This window comes from Cryptococcus neoformans, chromosome 1, assembly GCF_000149385.1.
Source record: "Cryptococcus neoformans var. neoformans B-3501A chromosome 1, whole genome shotgun sequence".
In the NCBI taxonomy this organism is placed as follows: Eukaryota; Fungi; Basidiomycota; class Tremellomycetes; order Tremellales; family Cryptococcaceae; genus Cryptococcus; species Cryptococcus deneoformans.
Genome location: NC_009177.1, coordinates 1988616 through 2011414, shown reverse-complemented (window position 1 = coordinate 2011414; position 22799 = coordinate 1988616). Strand labels below are relative to the sequence as shown.

Sequence of the window (22799 nt, the reverse complement as noted above, 5' to 3'; positions counted from 1 at the left end):
ATCTTGCCGTATCCCGTGTCGGCCGGCCAAATTACTCTGACATTTTTTTCCTGATCACTCGATGACATGCATCGAAAAAATAATGCATCGACAGCCGCAGTCGAGCAGTCAATTGAACAGGCACGACGCTGAAATATATATCACCTCCCGTTCCTACTATGTATCGTTGCTAGCCCGAACGCGTATAGGCAATTAAGACGATAGACAAAGTAGTAGACAATGGCAAACCCGATGTAAAGGGCATGCGGGTCGGTGAAAATGGCGCTTGTCACTGTGCTAGCTCACATACCCTTTCCACAGTTATCCATTCATTAATCGGCTGCTTATCTCGCCTACCCATACGTTTTTTTTTTGGATCTCGGAGAGCTAGCTCGTCACTCACGTCACTCGTCCTAATTCTTAATTACTGAATGCGCTGAAGCTTCTTGCCGTGCCAGGGCAAGTCACCAGTATAATCAGTTACCAGGTTCTTCCATCACCAACTCCGCCAATTAATCGTCCTTATTCCTTCTTTGTACTGTAATCGAATTACCGTTTTCCCCGGCAGCACCCCGCAACTGCGCACCGCCGAGGCTTTTATCGCTTTATTGGCCCCGATGAGGCCTTTCATCAATCCCTACGAAACGGACTGGCGAGGTGCACATTTTATTGTTCTTCCCACCCCCTCTCATGTGCTCTTATAATCCTCCCTCTCCACACGTTACCCAAAGGTTGATGGTGAGACATCATCATCACGCACAGCAACCAAAGTACACCACTAGCCAACTGCGGATTGTTTGTTACAAGCATACCATGAAAGCATCAGCAAACACATTTCATCACGACGCTGCGCCGACATGCACGATCAAAAGAAAAATTCCATCGTCGAATGTCTCACAGCTCCTACTTCTTATTATCTCTTGCCGCAGGTAGACTGTGACAGAAGACACTACAGTTTCTACAAAGTTCTACGCAATTAACGGAGAATCCAAGGAAACAAATCCCTGCCATCTTCCCTTCACCCCAATCTATATCGGCCTGCACGCAGCATGCGACCGCAAAAATGGACAGAAGACGGAATAAGAGCGGTCTTTTTTAGCACTTCGGGGTACGGAAAACCCATTAGGCCAGGGCGACACTGAATATGTGAAGAAACAACCAAAAAAGCGGCGCTTGAACAAGGATCCGAGATCCAAAAGGGCAGTCACCACAGGCACCGAGGTCACCTTTCATTTCATCTCTCAATTTAGCTGCTCTGGTCATTCCTCGCTCATCTGTTCTTTATTCGACGGACGAGGCGGGGCAGAGTTAAGAGATGCCTCATACACGTAAGCACTTGGTTATTTTTCTGCCCCTTTTTAATCACTAGTCGATTCGTCGACAGACGTTCCGAATAGACCGGGGCTTTAATAGTCTAATGCGGTCCAAGTATGTTTAATTAGTGCGTAGTAGTGCCTTGTCTAAATTTCACCACGGATCACACTGCTGCACGATTTTTGACACTCATCAGTGGCAGAAAATATGCCATTTGCGGCTGGCGGCTTCGCTATCACCACTCGTTCATCTCAAGCACTTTCCGGTTTTTCTTTTTCCAAACGAAACGACAAGCGAGGTCTTTAGGGAACAGAAGAACAGATCTATAGAGATCTATTTATTAAGAATGAAGAGCTAAGAATCGTCATTTTTTTCCTTCAAATTCGATCTAAAGGAGGAGGAAAACAACAACACCCTTTTTATGCCCTCTATACCTTGCAACGTATGGATACGCATATTGGGTATAAGAGTACAGGTCACGACGCCCCGATCAGTCGCTAATCACCAAACCGTTGATGTGTCTCATAAGTTTCTTCTTCGTCTTCCCATCAACGACGCCACGAAACCCGGCGGAACGTAATAACACAACATGCTATATATCTTCTTTTTTTTGCCTCTTGCAGCTTGCAATATATAATACTTTGCTTTCACATGCCGCTTCATCGGACATCAAAGCATGGATCCTCTCTTGGCTCCCATGAGCCGTCTCACTGCTACCGCAATGCTCTTCTTTCTCACTCTATGCCAGCCGCCAGTGCTACTGTCTCTTCTCGAACATGATAGTTGTCTTGCATGGAGTATATATATACGTTCTGTCAACTTGTGCACAAGGAGGATGAAAAATTTTGTAACTTGATAAATTGATAGTACAACACTCGTTTTTCTTGGGATTGGGAGTCTACGAATTAATCTGACATCTTAATACCACCGCCACCTTTTCATCTCTTTCTTTGCACTTTGTATCGCAAAACCTATTAGAAAGTCTCCTATCCAGGTACTCGCTTATAGAACCTACAGACTCGGTCAGTTGACGGTCCATAGTAAGCATCAAGGAAGGATAGGTGCTTACAAGATATATGCTGGTCGGGACTGTATGAGTCGGAGAAACAGCAATGGTTAATTTAAAGACAACGACGAAAGAAATTTGTATTATAGGGAACAAAGGCTCACAATTACGTCCTTCTCCTGTGCAGGCATCACCTGACTATCCTCACAATACTTCCATCCTTCTTTACTCTTCACAAAAGCCGTATCTGAACCTCGAATCAGCCACCCGTTTTTCTTGCCAGACCAGAGACCCCCCAAAAATATGGAAAAGCTAAACTCACAATGACCTGAACTGAGCGTCCCCATATGATTACTTACACCATACAAATCATACTTGAACGGCCCCACTTGAGCCCTTGGATCAAACGTTCCATCCGGCCCCACCTGCCTTCCACTTCCTATCGACGAACCTGCAGGTCCAGGCAAGTACCGTGTAAGATCTAAACCTCTGATGGGGAAGATGACCGGTGTCTCGGACTTGTCCCAGAAGAGACCGTCTCGCGTTGTGAATCGTTTGAGTTGGATGAGCAGTACAGGTGGAAGACGAGCGATGGTTAGTGTCTTGGAAGCACGACGGTTGGTTTTGCAGCGAGGACAATACCTAGAATACTGTCAGCCCAGTGCAGAGAGGGTGTCAGAGGGAGAGATGAAGCGTACCAGGCGTTCTCCTTTTCCATCACTTCGGCCTTGACGAATTCGTCAATGAGTTCTTGTATAACCACCTTTGTTTTACCCGATGGAACGGGCAGAGACATGTACATGAACGCATCATAAGTTGTCGATGTCTGGTCCAATAATCGTCAGTAGCTTTCAATGATGGACTTGGGGCAAGTTATACTCACCTTGTGACAGGTCAAACACTCCAACCTATTCCTATACTGCCCCTGGAACAGATCCACAATCAAACTATCATTCCTCTGCCGGTAGATTGCCCATTCTCTCTCAGAAGCCACTTCTGGTGGGGCGCTCTCCAGCATCGCCTCTCTTTCGGGAGTCATCTCCACAGGGGGGGGTTTGCGCTTGACTCGGTTAAGGTCCTCATGTAAGCCGTCAAGGACGAATGACAAGAATTCTTGAGAGTCATGTTGGTCAGAACCGAGGAATTGGGGAGCAAAGTGAGTGATTTGTTTCTAATACATGGTCTTGATTTTAGCCAAAAAACCACGAACAAAAACAAGGTAAACTTACCCGGAAAGTCATAGGTGATAAGAACTCATATTTCTCACTCCACAATACTCTCAATAATTCTGCCCAGGCTTTGGCCAACTCGCCTTTCGTCCCCAAGGGATTTTCTTTGTTTATTGAACGTGCAAACGTTCCATCTAAAAGGACATCCATACATATTAGTCTGATATCTCGGCGGTTAGGCATATGGGCCACTCACCAAGGAAAAACGTAGAGAATGGGTATGTCGCACTGAGACACTGTATTGTCGAGTTCATATAACAAGTACTAATCCCAGTCAGAATCTTTTTACAATTATCATTTTCAAGGAAATGTGAAACTTACTTTCCAAGGTTCTTCAACCCGGTAATACCCAACACCACATCCCGCCAATACCCCACTTTATCCTTCCCACCAACAGGCACAGTGTCCATGCGCCTCATCGCCTGACTCCTCGTCACTTGCCCTTGTGATGGAAGTTGACCATAACCGGAAGAAGTCGGTACCAAACTCTGCGCATGCACATGTGTGCTGGTGTACGCATCATGTCGTTCCATCGGTCTCGCCACGGCTGGGGGAGGCATCGGGACTGGTACCTTTGCCAATGCGTGCGCTTGAGGGTAATCGATCGATGCCCGAGGAGAGGCCATGGATGATATGGACGGTGTCACGGAGTTAGAAGCAGGGAGGGATGGGGAAGCGTAGTATTGCTGTTGAGGTTGAGGTGTGGTGCCAGTCGATTGTATGGAGGGGGAAGTCGAGGCTGAGCCAGAGTACGATTGACCTGTATGTTCAATGTAGTCGCTTCGCCGTCTGGCACCTGGTCCGGGGTGAATGGAAGCTTGTGGAGGAGCGGCAATAGCGCCGTGGGAGGAGTAAGTTGAGCCCGTTCTGGAGTGATGATGCCTGTATGTGGGCGTGTAGAGTTGCGATTGGGAGTGAGAATGTGTGGAGGGACGGTACGAGTCTCCCGTCATGGATTGGGGTCCAGCGCCAAACTTGTAAAGACGTCAAGACATTAACACATGGCACACGTGGATATATATGTAATAGCTCACGTTTTCAGCGATACTCTTCGCATACTGTGATGCCTGGTAGACCGGTGCTTCCCTGTTCGCATTCTTAACACTAATCTCGGAAGGCGCAGGGGACACAACATCCGATCGCATCACCGCATACCCATTCACCCCCTCCCTCACATCCTTCCCCTTTGCCGTATGTGCATGCCTAGCCGCTCGCATCTTGATAAACTCTCTCCACTTTTCATAACCTCCTACCAAAATGACGGGATTTCTCTGCAAACGCTTCTCGTCGTGGCCCATAAAGAATATATCCCAAATTCGGTTTAAAGGACCGTCCTTGGGCCATACGGGAGAACGAGTGTCGTAGACTATGACGAGGTCGTATTTGTGTCGATTCTGAAAAGCTTCGCGTTGAACAGCGGGGGAAAGGGAAAGTGCGTCTTCTAATTTGCTCGCGGTCATACTAAAATACATTTTTTAGCCTTGTCATCTTCACTGAAAACAAAGTCAATTACCCTTCACGAAGCAAGACTGTCGGATCCAGCCACACAATCTCCACCCTCGCACCTCTCTTCTCATACTCTCTCCCTACATATCCCTTCTTCCACTCGTCTTCCGGCCTTATGTCCAAGAACAACATCTCCACTGAAGGATTGAGAAAGTATTCGCGAAGTTCATCCGGAGTGATAGAATTACTAAAAGGAAACTTTGGTTTCTCCTTGGGTTTGAGAGTAGGCTGTACGGCATCAGAGGTGGGAGGGCGAGAAGGAAGTTGGGGAAGAGGATGCCGTGTGGTTGGAGTAGGACGGGATGTTGCGTCAGAATATTGGGGAGGCCTAGATACAGCCTCAGGGGAATTTAGAGCTTCCATTTTTCCACCACCGTTCATGGCTTTTCCTTGAGGTACATCCCCATCAGGCATATCTATCAGATCTAAACCAGCAATATTAGGCATGGGCGTACTAGCCGGTCGATGCAGACCGACACCCGAACCAACATCGGGTTTAGGAGGTGATGGCCCGCGGGGGACGGGAGTTTGTCCCCGAGTTTGAACAGACGGGGAAGTGGCTGGTGGTGAGAATGCATATGCGTCCGGTCGAGCAGGAGGGGGAGGCAGGCCGGGCTTGAATGTCGGAACGGAAGGTAAAGATGGAAGGTCTGGGATATCGTCTTCTTCAGAGATAGGCGGTTGCTTTGGAGGTTTCGGGTACTGCGGGGCGTGGTACATATCATTACTATTCGTGTCAGGCTGTAACGAGTCGCCATCCCATTGTTTCCCAAATTCGGAGAGAGATGGGAAAGCACGCTCAAACTCTGCCAAGCCGTCTTCAGGATGAGACTCCATGTCGGACGAGTTGATGGGAACATTTGGTCGTGGTGGCTCGGGAGAGGGTAATGGCGGATGAGATGCTGGAAGAGGCTGAGGAGAGGAAGGGATGGAGGGTAAGGGCGATCTGTATGGGCCAGCTGCAGGTGTGGGCATCGGTGATTGCGCCGGTGAAGCTGCCACAGACCCAACAGATACGCTCATGCCCTGCCCTTCACTCGTCAAAGTGGATCGCCGTGATCTGCTGGACGATCCATTGGCTTGTACGTTGACGGGTGCAGATGGAGGTGATTTCTCTTGTGACGCAGTTGGTGGTGGTTTAGATGAAGCAGTGACCACGAGTTGCCGCCCATTGGTCGTTGTTGTGGACAAAGGTCGCGACTCGCTGCCACTCCTAGACCTTGCCGCAGAGTTGGTCACGCTACTCAATGCAGCAGGCTTTGGCGCTTTGGCAGGAGCCTCTCTACTTAAGCGCTTCGACTGAATAGTCTCAACCTCCATTCCGTGTCCGGCAAGTGCCTGCATTCGATCTCTGATGTTGCCGATTGATGTTATTTCAGGCCCAGATCGTTGTCTTGATACCGATGGTTTGGATGATTCTGGTTTGGACTGAGCGGGTGAAGATGCCTCCGCATGCCGAAGTTCCTCTTTTAAAGCCTTGGCCTTTGCGACAAATGAATCGTACATCTAGATGGTATGAGTGTGGGCATATACGGACAGCGGCGGAGAGGCACATACCGGCTTGAAATCCTTGACTCTGGCGGCCAACTGAGGATCCTTTTTCTTGGTCTCTGGCCAGTCGTTGTGCATCGCAACGTTGATATAGGACTGGCACGCCCTGCTGTAGCTGACGAACATGTCCTCTTTGCTCTGTTTGCGCTCTGCCAACTTTGCCTTGTCGGCGTTGTAGCATGCGCGTTCGAACCATACTTTGGGCGGGTGGCTGCCTGCGCCGTTGTCGTCCGAGGCGTACTGCAGCAGCTGCGAGAGCGGGAGCCCTGTGAACGATGGCGGGGACGGCGGCCGAGTCATGGTGGTGTCGAGGAGATGGCTGTATAGAGAGATCGGGCCATATTCGTGGGATCGCCGCCTATAGACACTCCCCAGCCGGCGACGTCACCATTTGTTTGTCTATATCTCGTCCAGTAATCTCTGCGTTTATCCTTGACACCCATACACAATGCCCACAGCGTACCCGGTCCCCACGCAGATGCTCCAGCAGCTGTGGGACAGGTTCACAGCATGGGTCATGCGCTCATACCCTATCAGGGACTCTCCACTCAACATCCGCCCAGTACGTCTGCCCATTCCCGTCTCCAGCCTTCTGAGCACCCGTCGCTCATCCATGTATATTGTAGGCGATGGTGTTTGCTACCGCACTGTGGGTCATCATGCTAGGTATACTCGGTATGGCGCCTCTTCCAGAGCTGCCTGTGAACGATAAAGCCCTGCATTTTTTCGGCGTACGTGATCATCTACGTATCCCGGGCATTGGCACAGACTGACGAACGGCGAACGTGCCATGTAGATGGGTTTCGCAACTTTTCTCATATACTTTGTCATTGAAGCACCAGAGTGGGTGGCAGTCCCTGCATAGTTCTAGCAACTGATGTAGTTGTTACAGAGGACCTGGAAGAAGAGTGTGGTACATCCGGCAGGCACCTTTGATTTTGACGCTTTTCCTCTCGTTCTTCGTCGGCGGAGTGATCAGCGAGTTTGTCCAGGCAACCCTTCCCGCGAGTCTTTTATTCCCTTTCCGTTCATCGCCCATTCACTAACCCATAACCGTAGTGGAAGACATTCCAATCCCTTGACATCCTCGCCAACCTCATCGGCTCTTCCGTCTTCCTCTACCTCGCCCACTTGGCCCACAAACGTCACCTCCGAAAACAAGAAATATCCTCTTTATACGAACCGCTCTCTGCAGGTGGTGTTGGACGGTACAGGGATGCTCAAGGACGGGAACACGCTTTCGACGTCCCATCCTCTTCAGGTGGCGGTAGCGGCAGCGGCGGGGGGCGTACTCCCCGTGGTGTCTCATATGCGAATGCGGGCGCGGGTGGGGATGAATGGAGGGGACAGAGGGGGAGGGGTACAATCTGGGATGAGGAAAGTGAGAGCGAGAGTGTTGGGAGAGGAAGTGTGGAGACTGAGCGAGCGGGTGGGCAAAAGTGGCTCGCGGCGCCAGTCTTCAAAATCGATGATGAGGATGAGGAGACGGAAGGAAGGGTACAGCTGTAGTCTTGGTTGGTAGTGCTACGAGGAAAGCCACTCATTTCCTTGGAGCTGGGATGTCATGGTTTATTTTGGCACAAAATGTATATATAATAATAGCATAAAATCTCATTCTATACATCGTTATGGAAGGTATGTCTTCAGCAACATCGTCTCTACAATACCTTGAATCATTATACAACAAAAGCGACAGTCATCTCCTACTTTACAGGTGTCTCAGGAACAAACCCTCCCCTTTCCCTGCTTTCCTCCCCATCCCCATCCTCATCATCTGTCATGACCATCAACTCACCCAATCCTTCATCCTCTTCTTCCTCCTCAGCCTCTGCATACTGCCAATCGCTCATCATCCTCACACCCACAGGCGTCTCCGCTACAAATGCCGGTCTCGGGCCCCTCTCTCTGTCTAGACTAAGTAGCCGAGAGGTCAATGATATTGACGACGACGACGACGAACGCGGTTCCTCCTGGATAGGCGTCGGATGCCAGAAAGGTGCCCCAGAAGGGTTCGTAGAGTGCATTCGCGGTTTGGCAGGGGTAGCCATGATGAGCGTGTGGGGGTCATGTTCCTGGTCGCGTTCACGCTCCGATTTGGATTTCGGCTTGTCCTTTGATCCGCTTGTTTTGCGGCCCATGAGACCTCTACCAAATAGCTGACCTTGGTTTTGGTTCTGGGATTGGGAGTAGGATTGGGATTGCGATTGCGATTGCGATTGCGATTGCGATTGAGACTGGGATTGGGACTGGGATTGGGATTGGGGATGGGGATGGGATTGCGGCTGCAGCAACGACTGAGAAAGACTCTGCCCCGGACTCTCACCCGGCCCCCATCCAATCCCTAGCCCCATGCCGGCCTCTGCCTTTTTCGACCCCGCCCTCCTCAACCCCACTTGACGGCCTTTGAAAAGATCTTTCCCGCTTGGTGCCCGGATAAGACTTTTGGTCTTTCTCAATGGTTGCATGCCACTCAACGGAGGTCCTAGCGAGGTAGCCACCGAGGTTGAGACGAGTGTTGATGTCGATGCCGCTGCAGGGACTGCAGCTGAAGCGGACACGGAAATGCTCACAGGTGTCAACGTTGATGTACAAGTCAATACAGGCGCCGGCATGGATGTACTCGTCATCTCCCCCACTGATCCAGCCTTGGTACCCGCCCCAAGCGGATCTGTGGAACGCGAGCGTGATCGATGAAAGATACTAGGCTGAGGTTTGAGGATTTGTGATTGAGATTGGGATTCAGTGCGTGAGAGGGAGCGTCGTAAGAAAGAATTGTCCTGGGTGGAAGAGGTGGAGATGTCGGACGCTGCTCTTGATGGAGCACGGGATAATCGTCGTTCGTGCCCACGATCCCGACCATCTGTACCTCCTCGATTTGGATGTGCATGTTCCCCTTTCTCCAATTCTCGCTCCTTTTCACGTTCCAAAGGGTTTGAAAGGACATTGTCGCGTGATTTGCCAGCCAAAGGGAACACATTGTTATCCGCCGAAGGCATGGCGCGCGTGAGTTTTGGTTTACGTGATTTCTTGGTGGTATTTTTGGACGGTATAACGGATGCTGGAGCGGGTGAACCGAATACTTTGAGGTGGTAGGATGCACATGTTGAAGCTTGCGACTTTACAAATCTTCCCATCATCATTGTCAGCTTCGGACTCAAAACGTAGGATGACAGTACTGCAAAAAGTGGCTTACAGAGGCACAAGAACATCATCCCAAAAACTCTTCAACATCTCACTTATCACCCCCTCTTCTCCTGTCTCTACCCCTACCCTTTTCCCTTTTCCCGCTCCCACCCCTAATCCAGACCCCGCAGGGGGGTCAAGCCCTCCCAGACCGAGCTTCAGATCAGATAGCGCCTGCCAAACGCTCAGTCGGTCTAATAATAGCTCGACGGCGGTCAATGGGTCTTGAACAGGCGAGATTCCTATCCTGCGGTCTCCAGATACTTCTTTGGAAGACCGCTTGCGTTTCCTGGATTTAGGATCAGGTGATATGGGCTGTGTCTGTTGTTGAGTTTCAGACGACAACGGTGAGGATTGGAAAGACAGGTAGATGAGGAGAAGGATGAGTTGAATAAGGGTTCTACGGGTGTATATCGACATGAGCGAATTATTTATGCAGCTAACATTTGCACCACCTACTCTCGTTTCTCGAACTGATCAGCAATCTTCTTTGAAGCCGGTACAATGCCTTTATCCAACGCAAGCCGACTTTTCCCTCTCAAATCCAACGCAACTCTCAAAACGCCAATCTCTTGGTCCGTCAGGGTATGCTGCCCAGTCTCATCGACTGTAGCCGTTATAGGACCGGTTGTTGATATTATAGGCCCCACCGTCTTTCTATGTCGGGTCTCTATTTGGGAGAGACTGAGCATGAGCGGTTTGATACTATTTGCTACAGATTCTTTTGGGATTCTCAAGAGATCTGCTGCGAACCATTTGAGTGGCGCGAGTATCTGTCCATCAGCAATGAGTTGAATGTATCTAGCTTACCTCTGGCAAGTACAAAGTCTCGTAGTACCGCCGCCTGGCAAAATCATCTGGGGGCTCGTCTCTACAGCTTGGTCCGCTGCACGATCAGCTCAATACTTTCGATCCAGAGACTTACGCAACATTAAACGGCCATTCTTTTTCTAGCACACTTTTGGCAGATTTTGGAAGAGGACACGATATGTCTATTATATGAGGCAAGGGTAAAACCTGGGCCATTATATCTGGCTGTCCACTAGCTGCCTTGTAGTAATGTTCGTCCAGCACTCTTCGCGAATGTTATTGCCCCTTGACACGTCGTTTTAGGCTTGCTCAAAAAGAAATATCATTTATAGGCACGCAGTGACGTATTTCTCAAATCTTGTTGGCTGAAACATAATTTTCTCGCGCCTATCGCCTTTGGACCACCGAACAATAGAAATCCCTCTTTTTTTTCGCCTCCCCCGCCTCAAATCATCTATCCCTCATTCCGTCTTCAAACCAATTCTTTCAACCCTCAAGACCGGCATCCCACAGCCCACAGACGGCATAAGGGTATCCATAACAAATCACCGGTTTTTCCGTCCTCTCTACTCGACTTTGAAGCAAAGAAAAAGACCAGGAAAACATGTCCGACAAGCTCACTCGTGTGGCCATCATCTCTGATGACAAGGTGTGTTATGGAGGATCATCCACAAGGAGGCACATTTGCTAACTTTTTGACCATAGTGCAAGCCTAAGCGATGGTGTGTATATCCTCTACGATCATGCAGCTATAACTAATACCACGCAGCCGTCAAGAATGCAAGCGATCATGTCCCGTAGTCAAGATGGGCAAGCTCTGTATCGAAGTCAATCCAAATGACAAGAAGGCGTTCATCTCTGAAGAGCTCTGCATAGGTTGTGGTATCTGTGTCAAGAAGTGAGTGTATCGCAATTCAGCAATCAACTGACACCGTCACAGGTGTCCCTTCGACGCCATTCAGATTCTTAACCTTCCCACCAACCTTGAATCCCACGTAACCCACCGATACGCCGCCAACGCTTTTAAACTCCACCGACTCCCCACTCCTCGTCCCGGCCAAGTTCTCGGTCTCGTCGGTACCAACGGTATCGGTAAATCTACCGCTCTCAAAATCATGTCTGGCAAGCTCAAGCCTAACCTCGGACGATATGACGACCCTCCCGAGTGGCAAGAGATCCTAAAACACTTCCGTGGTTCCGAGCTCCAAAACTTCTTCACTAAGGTTCTCGAGGACGATATCAAGGCTGTTACCAAGCCTCAATATGTCGACCAAATCCCTAGAAGTATCAAGGTGCCCAACATGACCGTTGGCAAGATGTTTGACCGACAGTCCGAGTTGCCTAACCGTGATGGGCTCGAGAAGGACCTTGAATTGAAGCACTTACAGTCTCGAGAAGTCTCTCAATTGTCTGGTGGAGAGTTGCAGAGGTTCGCCATTGGTATTGCGAGTGTCAGGAAGGCCGATGTCTACATGTTTGACGAGCCTTCATCCTATCTTGATATCCGACAGCGTTTGGCCGCCGCCCGAGTGATTCGTGGTTTGGTCAACGCTACCAACTATGTCATTGTCGTTGAGCACGATTTGGCCACTTTGGACTACCTTTCCGACTTCATTTGCGTGCTCTACGGTGTCCCCGGTACCTATGGTGTCGTTACCATGCCTTACTCTGTTCGAGAAGGTATTAACATCTTCCTTGACGGTATGATCCCCACCGAAAACCTTCGATTCCGAGACGAATCTCTTACTTTCAAAATTTCCGAGACTGTCGATGAGTTACAAGCACCCAAGACCCGACGATACCAGTACCCCAGCATGACCAAGACTCTTGGCAACTTCAAGCTTCACGTCGACGAGGGAGAGTACTCTGACTCTGAGATCTTGGTCATGCTTGGTGAGAATGGTATGGGTAAGACAACGTTGGTGCAGTTGTTGGGTGGCAAGATGGAGCCTGATGAGAGTAAGGACAAGGTCTCATTGAGAGTTTCCATGAAACCTCAAACTAGTGAGTTTGGGTTATTCATGTATAGAAAAAATGTGCTGATGAGCATTTAGTCTCCCCCAAGTTCCCTGGTTCTGTGCGAATGTTGTTATTGAAGAGGATCAAGGGAGCTTTCATGCGTGGGTCCAGCTTCACGTGTCACATAGCAAGAAACTGATCTTTTCTTCAGACCCTCAATTTAACTCTGACGTTATGAAGCCTATGAACCTTGAGCCCATCATGGACCAGGACGTCCAGACATTGTCTGGTGGTGAGCTTCAACGAGTTGCCATCTGTCTCGTGCTCGGTGTCCCTGCCGATGTCCTCCTTATCGACGAACCTTCGGCTTACCTCGACTCTGAACAACGTATTGTCGCGAGCAAGGTCATCAAGAAGTTTGTCATGTCTTCCAAGCGAACGGCTTTCATTGTCGAACACGATTTCATCATGGCTACTTATCTTGCGGACCGAGTCATTGTCTTTGATGGTCAACCTGGTAAAGAGTCCTGGGCTAGAAAGTGAGTTTGTTCATTATATATATTGCGAAAGGCAGTCGCTGATGGGTCATTCAGACCTGAGGGTCTCTTGACCGGTATGAACAAGTTCCTCAAATCTCTTGACATCACATTCCGAAGAGATCCTACCAACTTGTAGGTTTGCCCTTTCTGTTGTTGAATTCGTAACTTACAACTCCATAGCCGACCACGTATTAACAAGATGGACTCTTTGAAGGACAAGGAGCAAAAGGGTAAGTCTTGTTGACTATATTTTTGTGAACCGGGCTGACATCCTGCTATAGCCGAAGGCGCGTACTTCTTTGTCGACTCTGACTAGAGCGATGAATCAAAAATCTGCATTAGACATATAGTTATCAAGCCATTTAGTTTGCTGGGCTAGGAATCCAGTTTGAGTTTTGATCTGGGAATTGCTATTAGCATGCATAGATACATACCCCTTTTTGTTATAGCTGCTGTATGAGAGTTTGAATGTCGGCGGCCGGGGCCAATGTTATCTATTCGTGACCGACTTTTTGTTCGCTCCGGGTTTCCCATCCCGCTTCTTCTTCTTAATTCTTTTCCTTTTTGCTTCTTGTGGATTTTTTTCCTAGGCTGCAATCTGCCACTCGCTGTAATCCAGCCATGTCAGAGCCCCCGCCAACCCCGACTCTTCCCACCACTCATCCGCTCATCCTCGAACTCTCTTCCCTCCGCGCTCAACTTTCGCAGTACCAATATGCCTCCCACCAAACTGGTATCCAGCTCCAAAGCGCTCGCCTCGAACTGGCCCTTGCAAAAGAGAGCGAACAAGGCCTTCTCAAGCGTATAGACGGTCTACAGAAAGAGATCGATGTGCTTCGAGCGAACCCGGCCCCTCCACCTATCCCGCCCACGTCGACTGCTCTTACAGAACTCTCGCTTGCCCACCGACGATTATCATCCAAGCTAGACTTTGCAGAATCGCAGTTGACAGAGAATTCTCTACAGCTGGCACAGGCTCAGCAGGAGATACAGAGGTTGATGAAGGATAGGGAAGGAGATCGGGCTGTAATCAATGAGCTGCGGAGGGTAGAGGACGAGAGGGAGGAGGAAATCGAGTGGGAGAGAAACGAGAGAAGGAAGGTCGAAGAGCAAAAAAAGCTTGTGTAAGCTGTAGTTTTACTATTTCTTTATCCTCGTCCGTGAGCTGACCTTGTGTAGAGATTTGGCGTTGCAAGAGTACAAAGAATTGGTTCGTAAGCTGGACCCAAGCGCTGTACCACCTATAATACCCACAACGTCAACCTCTGCGTTCTTCACGCCGTCTCTGGTGAAACCCAAGACTGAAAATGACTTTGATCCTACTACGAGTAGCACTGCATTGCCCTCCGCAGCCAGCGAAGCCTCTCCCTCCGAAACCATATCCAACCTCCTCATAGGTCAGCGTGGTGTTCACCAGCTCTTCAATGACTTCTCCACAACCCTTACTGCTAAAGACCGCCAAATAGCTTCCCTTCAAACGCACCTCGAGTCATTAGATTCCTCTCTAACGTCCATGAAAGACCAGCTTGCGGCAGAGACCCTGAAGAGGGTCGAAGCTGAAGAAGAAAGGAGTAAGGCGGAAAGGGATGACAAGTCTGCTGCGATGGTGGTTGAGCGATACATGACCTTTACTCAGAAGACGCATGCTACAGTGCATATGCACTTGGATAACTTGCGGACGAGGTCGAATGCGACAATCACATCTCTGCGAGGGGAGCTTGCGGCGTACAAAACGAGACTGGCCGATGAACGGGAAAGGTCTACCAAGCTTCGTAATGCTTTGGATGAGCTGTCAGAGGGAATGTCAAGAGAATCAGCCGGTCGAAGAAGAGAAGTCGCGCTGCGTCTTAGGATGATCGCTCAAGAGGAAAAGCGGGCCAGGAAAATTGAATCTTGGTTGGACCACGTGCGACGAATGAGAGAAGGTGTTGATGGAGCCGTGCTTGAGGCAGACATCCTCGAAAGTCTGGTGGATGAGGGGATCGAAGCCGTCAGTGAAGGGGGCACTGAGGACGTGACACCAGATAAGCAGAGAAGCTGGAGAGGGATTGTCTCATCTCTGGGCAAAACGAAGAAGAAAGAAACACATGGTGTCAAGGTTGAAGAGCGGGACCCAGCAGAAGAATCCCTTGCTCGGACCCTTCTGGCTGAAGAACTTGTCACAACACTTGTGCAAGATTTGCAAGCAGAGACAGAGAAGAGAATGGATCTTGAAAGACAAAGAGTAGAGTGGTTAGCGAAAGAAGCTGTTGAGGGTGTGAAAGCCGAAGAGGAAGGTGACGGACAGATCGTGTTCGATTTGGAGGATCATACAATTCCTGACATAAGAACCTCTGAGATATCTGAGGAGAAGGTTGAAGAAGTGCCTGCCGAGCCTGAGGAAGAGTCATCAGCCGAACAGCCGATACAACAACCGTCACGTTTTGTATCTGAGCTGCATACTCTCTTCGAACCTTTAACGGTCCGCTACACACCCCTTCAGAAAACTCTTCACGACCTTTCCGTCTCCCTTGCTTCCTTACGGACCTCCATGTCAACCTTTACTACTCTGACACCTGCCATCAAACATGGTAGCAAAAAATCAACTTTCCTTCCTCTGGCACGATTCCCTGCTCCTGGATCACCTTTGTCGAGAGAAATGTCTACCAGCGCTACTCTTTCAACTCTGCTCGATGCTTTACACGAGGTCATAGAAGATGCCCGTGTAGACGTCGAAATTGCCCTCACCGACACCGAGCGTGTGCATAGAGGTTTTGAAGCCCTACTCAACGTCATCCCCGGCCAGGGAAAAGACGGAGAGCAAGAGCAGGTGATGGAAGAGGTATATGAGTATGTAGCTGCAAAGGGTGATGGCGAAGAATGGAAGAGGTTGAACAGAAAGGTTGAAGATATTGAAGGCGATTTGGCGGGTTTGAAGAAGGTCGTACATGAAATGGAAGGAATGGAAGTCGCTCAAGTCGACGAAGAAGGAGAAGATGACGATAACAGAAAGGGAAAGAGGGGCAAAGACAAAGAAGACAACAACATCTGGCATGGTGTACATCTCAAAACCATCTCTCTCCAGCCTCGTCATCCTTCACCACTACCGACACCTCTTGTATCTCCTCTTGATGACCTAACAACTCATTTTTCCTTCACTCCGGATGGATCATCTACACCGGACGGTGTCGAGCGCAAGAGACGGACTGCGAGCATGTTATCAAGCGTAGGGAATGTGGGTCGTTCGTTTTCAGCGGGAGTCATGGGCGCGCCCAGGAGAGTGAGTGGGTTAGCTAGCGGACTGTATCGAGCACCCGGTAAGGATAGGGATGAGGGGTTAAAGGAAGAATTATTGAAGCGGACAGATAAGATTGAAGAGGATGACGTTGAATAAAGTAGTAAGAAGCGGCTAGAGATAAACTTCACGATATTTATGACAAAATGCATTATAGATCATTACGACAATGCTGCTCTAGATATATTCTACGCTTCGTTGTCTATCCTAGATCCGCCAAATCATGCTAATGCCTTCGTCACCTGCACTAACTACCCCCACAGCACCGTCTCCCAGAGGGGCGACAGCCACTCCACCCACCAACCCCGTATGACCAAGATGGGTAGCTACAGGAGTACCTGTTCGAATATCCCACGTCTTGAGAGTGGAATCGAGGGACGCGGTTGTAAGAAGATGTTGATTCGGAGCAGGATGGGGAGCGAGGGAAGTTATAACCTCCTATCACAATCGTCAGTTGGGAACAGAATAGATAGAGGGGAAAACAACGCACATCATGTTGGATTTCGGACCTAACCCGTCCTGTCGCTACATCCCAAACGAACCCACGTCCGTCTGTCCCCCCACTCACACAGACTAACCCCCTACCTCCATCCCCTGTTCCGTTCGCAAGATCTACGAAGCAAAGCGCTTCTACACTATCACCAAACCTATGGCCCTGGAGAGTCGTTAAGACGTCTCCCTTGGACAAACTAACAATCTTAACACTGCCCGAAGCGCCACCGACGGCAACGACATCACCTCGAGGGGAGACAGCAAGGGACGTGATACCATGTATACTCGGATCGAGTTCCGGCGAATTGGGAGGCAGGAAGATGTTGGACTTCCAGACGGGGCTTGGGGAACGAGGATCCCAGAGGATGAGTGATGAGTCGAGGGAGGCAGTAAGAAGATTTTTGGCGGTGGGAGGGAAGAGACCAGCAGTACAGGATAAGGTATGCGATGGAAGTACAGCGAGCGTGTTTCCTGATGGGACTATTAAATTGTTGATTAATTATCACTTGAAGGGAATAAGGGATATGATTGCTTACAGTTCCACATCCACGCTGTAGCATCTTCACAGCCAGCAGTAAGGACATTACCTTTAGGGTGCCATGTTAACCACTGCGTTTCGTCATTAGCTTCTGCATGGGTCCCCATCATGACTTTAACTCACAGTAATCTCGCTGCCAGTTTCGAGATTCGTGAGGAACTCCCAAGCCCTCCACCCTTCCAGCGAATTCAACACTTCTTCGCTCAATGGTTGACCTCTTCTCTTCCTGACTCTTCGCCACACCCTCACACGTCCATCCATTCCTCCCGTAGCCACCATCTCACCATCAAAATTCCAAGCTGCTGTCACGACTGAATCTGTGTGTCCCGATAATCTGATAGGGAGAAATGTTTCGGAGTTGAATGTTGAAGTGTTACCGTCAGCCGAGCTGGAAGGGATGGGGCAAAAGATAAAGCCGGTGTCGTCTTGACCGCCTGTTATTGCCAGCGGCGGGTTGGGGAATTTGGGGTGTAATGACAGAGCAAATATTGACTTGTGATCTTGATGAAGAGCTACATAATGACGATGTTACATCAGCTCCAACATCACGGGACGCAGAGCCGGATTGACTAACCAGTTGCTCCCCAACTATTATTCTCCTTGGGCTCTTTCCCGATCACCTCCATTCCCTCGATCCCGTCTTCGAGTCTTTTCATATCTTCATCGTGTCCATAACCCAGGTCATCATCGTCCAATCCGCTCGGCCTTTGGCCGTCATCCTCGAGCACCTCTTCAATGTCGTCCTCGTTCAAATGAGGGAGATCTTCCTCCTCTTCTTGGTGATCATAGAGAGACATCTATGGCGGTCAGTAGCAAGTCTCGGGAGAGCCCACTGCCTTGCTGGACATGCATAAAAAAGAGTTATTTTTATGGATCTTCTGTTTTTCATCCGTCGCTTCTTCTCTATGGAACTTTTTTGGTGGAGGTCTTTGTAAGCACGGCGATTCAATCACGTGATTTTGTTTACGTCATGTCGGATTCATAACCAATTCAGGTACACCACCACTTAACGTAGAACGTGGTACCAGGTTTCCTCACAGTTAACGAACATGCACAGTTATACGGATTCTGACATACCTCCCTGTAGCCCCTAAAATTATAAATTGCGCAAATTCCAACATTACATGATGGCTGTTGTGAAATGAAAGCCGTTAGTTAATAAGAACGAGAGCGATATTATTAAATTGTGGCATAGATTGCGACGAGTCGTGTTCGCGTTGACGAATTCATTGGAATGGATAAGCTTTGGATACATGGATCAGTTGATCAAGTTCTGTACTCTGGACGAGTTGCCGTGCCGTCACTTGCAATCGGTGACTCGGTGACTTATTGTTGTGGTCTGGTGTTCTAAAACAACCCTCCTCCTTCTCGCTCCATTCAATCAAATGTAACAGTAAGGATAGAACCTCTCAGCGCGTGTCATTGTTTCGAAACGGATACCGCTGAATGCCCTCGTAAACACATACATACAAATGGAGTCTTTCCTTTGGTAGCCTAACCATTAGAAAAAAAGGTGGTTGGTAAACACTGCATCTATAATTCCTATCCTGCTATTAGCTTTTTTCCAATCCAGTTTGCCATGGTCCAACAGGTTCTTGCTGCGTTCTAGGGTTTCACTCCATCATTGTACAGCTCAATCATTCAACGGCATTTTGGGTCCTCGGGCAATGTTCCTCTTCATCGCAAGCGAACTTAAAACATACAATTCATTTCTTGCCTTCAGCAACAACATCACAACCGGCACGACCGCATAGCCTTTGGTATGAAATTCTCTGCAGCGATTCTTCTGCTGCTCAAGCTATCTTAATCACTAATTTCTTACCAGAGATCTTTCCATTCTGTACCCACAGTTTAGCCACGGACAATAGTACCTGTCGTTGAAGTGCAACTCACCTGCAGATCCTTCAGCCCCTCCTCGATATCTTCGAAACCACCTCGCATCAAGATTGGGTTAGGTCGAATATTGTATTTGGCGATCAGCTCAGGGGTTTTCCTGAAAATTTCCTCTCCAAACGCTCTGTCTTTGGGTTTGACTGGCCATATCTGATGTTCCTCAGAACGTGGGGCCCAATCAAATTCCTGCGCGCGTCGTCAATAAATTGTACAAACAGCGAATGGCTACTACTCACTACTCCCCACATGGTATGCATCAACGTCCACTCAACTTTGAGCTTCGGGTTGATCTTATACACTTCCTCTGGAACACCCAAGATGCAGTTCAATTGCTTCCCTTTGTCACCCATCATGCCTATTACGATCTTGAAGCTATCCCCGTCGGATATAGCGTCAAGCGCGTACTCAACACCCCCATTGGTGATGTCGAGAGCTTCAGCAATCGCTTTTTTCTGGTCGTGATAATCGACAACAGCATCGGCACCGTAAGATTTGACGACATCGAAAGAGTGAGGAGAACAGACACCGAGAACGCGGTAGCCTAACGCTTTGGCCAGAGATATGCCGAAGAAACCCACAGAGGTGGAGGCACCGTAGATAATATACTGCAAACAAATTGGTCAGCAGCGAGAAATATACATTAATGTATAATGGCTTGCCCAGGGATTGCCAGATACTTTGGTGTCGCCGGGAGGGAAAGATTTGCCTTGCTGGTGGACGATGGTCTATGGCGCACGCCCGTCAGACACGGTAGATCTCATCAGTGGACATGCTGACTTACCTGGGCAGCAGTGACCCATCCTATACCAAACGTCGCCGCCTCCCCAGGTTTCATTCCCTGGGGCACCACAAAACACATGTCACTTTCAACTGCGGCGTACTCGGCGTATGATCCCTCGACATTAGACCATCCCCCATTGACACAGCCAGCGATTTGGTCACCGATCTTGAGGGGAACTTTGAGATTTGGCCCAAGCTTAACAATCGTCCCGGCAAAGTCGCAGCCTAGGACATCCCCCGGAAGGGAGATACTGACGGCATGTTTCCAGTCTGTGGGATTCTACCCGATCACAGATAGTATCGTGAATATCATATTGCCCTGAATGTCCATCTCTGCCAGAGGAGACAGCTGGACGACAACAGATGAACATACCTGAGGCGCATACTTTACTTTGATAAGAACATGGTTGTCTTTCAAACGGGGAACTGGGATTTGGTTGATTGATAGCCAGTCGGCCTGAATGTGAGTTGTAAGCTCAAAAGACCGTCGTTCGTGTCATTTTACATTATGACACATACTCCATTCTGAGTCCATGCTTTCATAGTTTGGGGAATGCTGTCAGAAACCATCTTGTGTGCGCTAAAATGTCACGTCGATCTCGTTGATTTTGATGCGTACTGCTTGAGAGTGATCTATAAATTGGTCACAGAGACTACATTGTACGAATGTACTGATCTTCTGCCAACATAGTCGTATATAAAGAGGTTGAGGGGTCCAGTTGGCTTATTCAGAAGGTGGAGGTTATAATGACGTCTTCTCAAGGCCAAGAGACGGATGATAAATTCAATTAACAGTCGGCTTATTCATAAGGAGGAGGTTGTAATGTCATTCGTAATGAGGTCAATTAGAACTATAAAGTAGTGATATAACTAACTGATAAGGATGCTAGGGAGATAAGGCACTGATGAGTATAATAATAATAATCAATTTGACATTACGAGTAATTTCCACAGCTAACGAACGTATGGTGGACAAACAACTGACACAGTAAGTAACGAACGTAGACAACAATTTAGTATAACTCTACCATTTACCCCTGCCCGAAGGAAATAGGTATAGTAAATTTGAGTCCGTAGGTAATCAAACTTGGACCGGGGTGCAGTGCTATTTACCTACGTACTACTATAAGTGGCAAAACGGTTAGATAACTATTCGACGGATATGTCCCGATCCCAATGCTGCGTTACACCAGCATGTGTTCATTATTCTAATACCGGATAAAAGACGTTCAAAAAATAAGGGAACCGTTCATCAAACTACTGCACGAACGAGTGAAGAAAAGTACACCTTTTCATAGAGAATGGCGGAACTTGAGCTCCTTAACTTTTGACCCCATGTCTGATCTCTTTCACATGGAAGGAAGGCAGCAGCAGAGGACAGGGGAAGCGAAGTAGACCCCAGTGGGAGGGAAGAAGGCAGCTAGGGTAATTAGTGAGGCAAATTAGGGACTCTATTACACCAGGAATTATTAACATATACGGATAGTATTCTATAAAAAGGGTGTCTCAAGTCTCAATGAAAGGTACAAGCCGTAAAAATGATATTTTCCCCTAGAATACTTGTATCTAAACATCACGCTCTTGTAGCTTCATCCAAAGGTCTACAATGACTGCTTGCATTACAGCCAATTGCGCAGTCTTGGCTTTAGAATCCTCTTCCAAAGATTGTATTCTAGATCGTTGCGCTTCCTCTGTCGATCTTAATTCTCGGATTGTCGTATCTCGATCAGTGACTTCCTGCCACGATTGTTGATATATTTGAGAATCCCGCTGTGTGCTGTACTGGAGATCGAGTGCTAGTATGCGAGAGTATATAGGATTAGTTTCTGAGTCGAATAACTGGAACTGATTGATATAGACTCACGCAACTCCAGAACGCTAGAAAAAGATTGGTTTCGCGACCGACGACTTGTAAAAGGAGAGATTGCCGATTGCTGCGCCTGATCTACATCGGTAACAATTAGTGTCGGCGATAAAGGGGAACCTCCTGCTATTCCTGAGGCAGAAGGATTCTGATTTTGTTCTCCCAGCATCCAGTTTGTGACATCCTCCGCAGGGTATCCGAAAGGTTGTTGTATATCAAGAGGACCCACGGAAGGAGACGACATCTGGCTTGCGAGTTGTCTGGAAGGGGAGCCAGCATCGGTTACCGACAAAAATGGAAAGGCGACATCAAATCCTTCCAATCCAAGATTACTGTTGGAAAATAAAGTGCCATTACTCATAGCCTCCAAAATCTGCGCTTCCATCAGGGGATCGGTGGAGGATACGTTCGACATAATAGATTCCATGTCCGAGGCACCAAAATCGGTGGCTTGGTTGGAATAGACGTACTGGTCAAAAAAGGGGGGAGAAACAGCGCGTGAACCTGGGTTGCTATATGGTATGTTCTGATCCGAGCTAGGAGTGACAGGACGGGACGAGGTATGCGAACTTGAAGCCGAAGGATAACCGTCCATGATCAATTTTGTTGGCGTGTGTTTCAAAGTAATCTACATGACCTAGTCTCTCTGTCAGCTTATTGCTACATATATAAGCCAGACAAGGAAAGGAAGGCCAGAGGCTGAAGGCAGCGTCATCTCTTGGTTTGACCGTGTAAGTAAAAAATTCAGCACCTTTCATTTACGCTTTCACCTCCATTTATACTTCGGTAAACTCCCATCTTCAGAAAGCGCTTTGCAAAGGTCGAAGGATCCCGAGAGTCTTCTTACCAACGGACATGCACCTTTGTAATTCGGTATCAAAT

At 48.6% G+C, this 22799-nt stretch overlaps 8 protein-coding genes across 8 annotated transcripts; 3 read left to right on the top strand and 5 right to left on the bottom strand.

Annotated features, from left to right (window-relative positions):
* Positions 1 to 2279: 2279 nt before the first annotated feature.
* CNBA7180 (hypothetical protein) lies at positions 2280 to 6885 on the bottom strand (the record flags this gene model as incomplete). Its single annotated transcript, XM_772504.1, has 12 exons — positions 2280 to 2304; positions 2363 to 2382; positions 2464 to 2546; positions 2622 to 2941; positions 2998 to 3125; positions 3183 to 3470; positions 3529 to 3662; positions 3725 to 3792; positions 3850 to 4502; positions 4563 to 4989; positions 5042 to 6540; positions 6592 to 6885. The coding sequence occupies 12 exons, from the start codon at positions 6883 to 6885 to the stop codon at positions 2280 to 2282; spliced, it is 3939 nt and encodes a 1312-aa protein (XP_777597.1).
* Positions 6886 to 7033: 148 nt separating this feature from the next.
* CNBA7170 (hypothetical protein) lies at positions 7034 to 8094 on the top strand (the record flags this gene model as incomplete). Its single annotated transcript, XM_772503.1, has 5 exons — positions 7034 to 7147; positions 7212 to 7316; positions 7382 to 7428; positions 7478 to 7547; positions 7645 to 8094. 5 exons carry the CDS (start codon positions 7034 to 7036, stop codon positions 8092 to 8094), a joined length of 786 nt encoding a protein of 261 aa, XP_777596.1.
* Positions 8095 to 8288: 194 nt separating this feature from the next.
* Positions 8289 to 10794, bottom strand: CNBA7160 (hypothetical protein; the record flags this gene model as incomplete). The annotated part of the gene is made up of 5 exons (XM_772502.1): positions 8289 to 9711; positions 9779 to 10168; positions 10228 to 10541; positions 10579 to 10654; positions 10694 to 10794. The coding sequence occupies 5 exons, from the start codon at positions 10792 to 10794 to the stop codon at positions 8289 to 8291; spliced, it is 2304 nt and encodes a 767-aa protein (XP_777595.1).
* Positions 10795 to 11182: 388 nt separating this feature from the next.
* Positions 11183 to 13392, top strand: CNBA7150 (hypothetical protein; the record flags this gene model as incomplete). The annotated part of the gene is made up of 9 exons (XM_772501.1): positions 11183 to 11227; positions 11284 to 11300; positions 11348 to 11476; positions 11519 to 12582; positions 12633 to 12698; positions 12749 to 13076; positions 13131 to 13208; positions 13257 to 13306; positions 13358 to 13392. The coding sequence occupies 9 exons, from the start codon at positions 11183 to 11185 to the stop codon at positions 13390 to 13392; spliced, it is 1812 nt and encodes a 603-aa protein (XP_777594.1).
* Positions 13393 to 13697: 305 nt separating this feature from the next.
* CNBA7140 (hypothetical protein) lies at positions 13698 to 16449 on the top strand (the record flags this gene model as incomplete). Its single annotated transcript, XM_772500.1, has 2 exons — positions 13698 to 14200; positions 14256 to 16449. The coding sequence occupies 2 exons, from the start codon at positions 13698 to 13700 to the stop codon at positions 16447 to 16449; spliced, it is 2697 nt and encodes an 898-aa protein (XP_777593.1).
* Positions 16450 to 16557: 108 nt separating this feature from the next.
* Positions 16558 to 18177, bottom strand: CNBA7130 (hypothetical protein; the record flags this gene model as incomplete). The annotated part of the gene is made up of 5 exons (XM_772499.1): positions 16558 to 16788; positions 16841 to 17322; positions 17379 to 17451; positions 17504 to 17892; positions 17955 to 18177. The coding sequence occupies 5 exons, from the start codon at positions 18175 to 18177 to the stop codon at positions 16558 to 16560; spliced, it is 1398 nt and encodes a 465-aa protein (XP_777592.1).
* A 996-nt stretch (positions 18178 to 19173) lies between these two features.
* Positions 19174 to 20623, bottom strand: CNBA7120 (hypothetical protein; the record flags this gene model as incomplete). Its single annotated transcript, XM_772498.1, has 7 exons — positions 19174 to 19218; positions 19274 to 19459; positions 19510 to 19878; positions 19933 to 19998; positions 20055 to 20333; positions 20427 to 20510; positions 20573 to 20623. The coding sequence occupies 7 exons, from the start codon at positions 20621 to 20623 to the stop codon at positions 19174 to 19176; spliced, it is 1080 nt and encodes a 359-aa protein (XP_777591.1).
* A 996-nt stretch (positions 20624 to 21619) lies between these two features.
* On the bottom strand, positions 21620 to 22332 carry CNBA7110 (hypothetical protein; the record flags this gene model as incomplete). Its single annotated transcript, XM_772497.1, has 2 exons — positions 21620 to 21849; positions 21918 to 22332. The coding sequence occupies 2 exons, from the start codon at positions 22330 to 22332 to the stop codon at positions 21620 to 21622; spliced, it is 645 nt and encodes a 214-aa protein (XP_777590.1).
* Between the last annotated feature and the right edge of the window lie 467 nt (positions 22333 to 22799).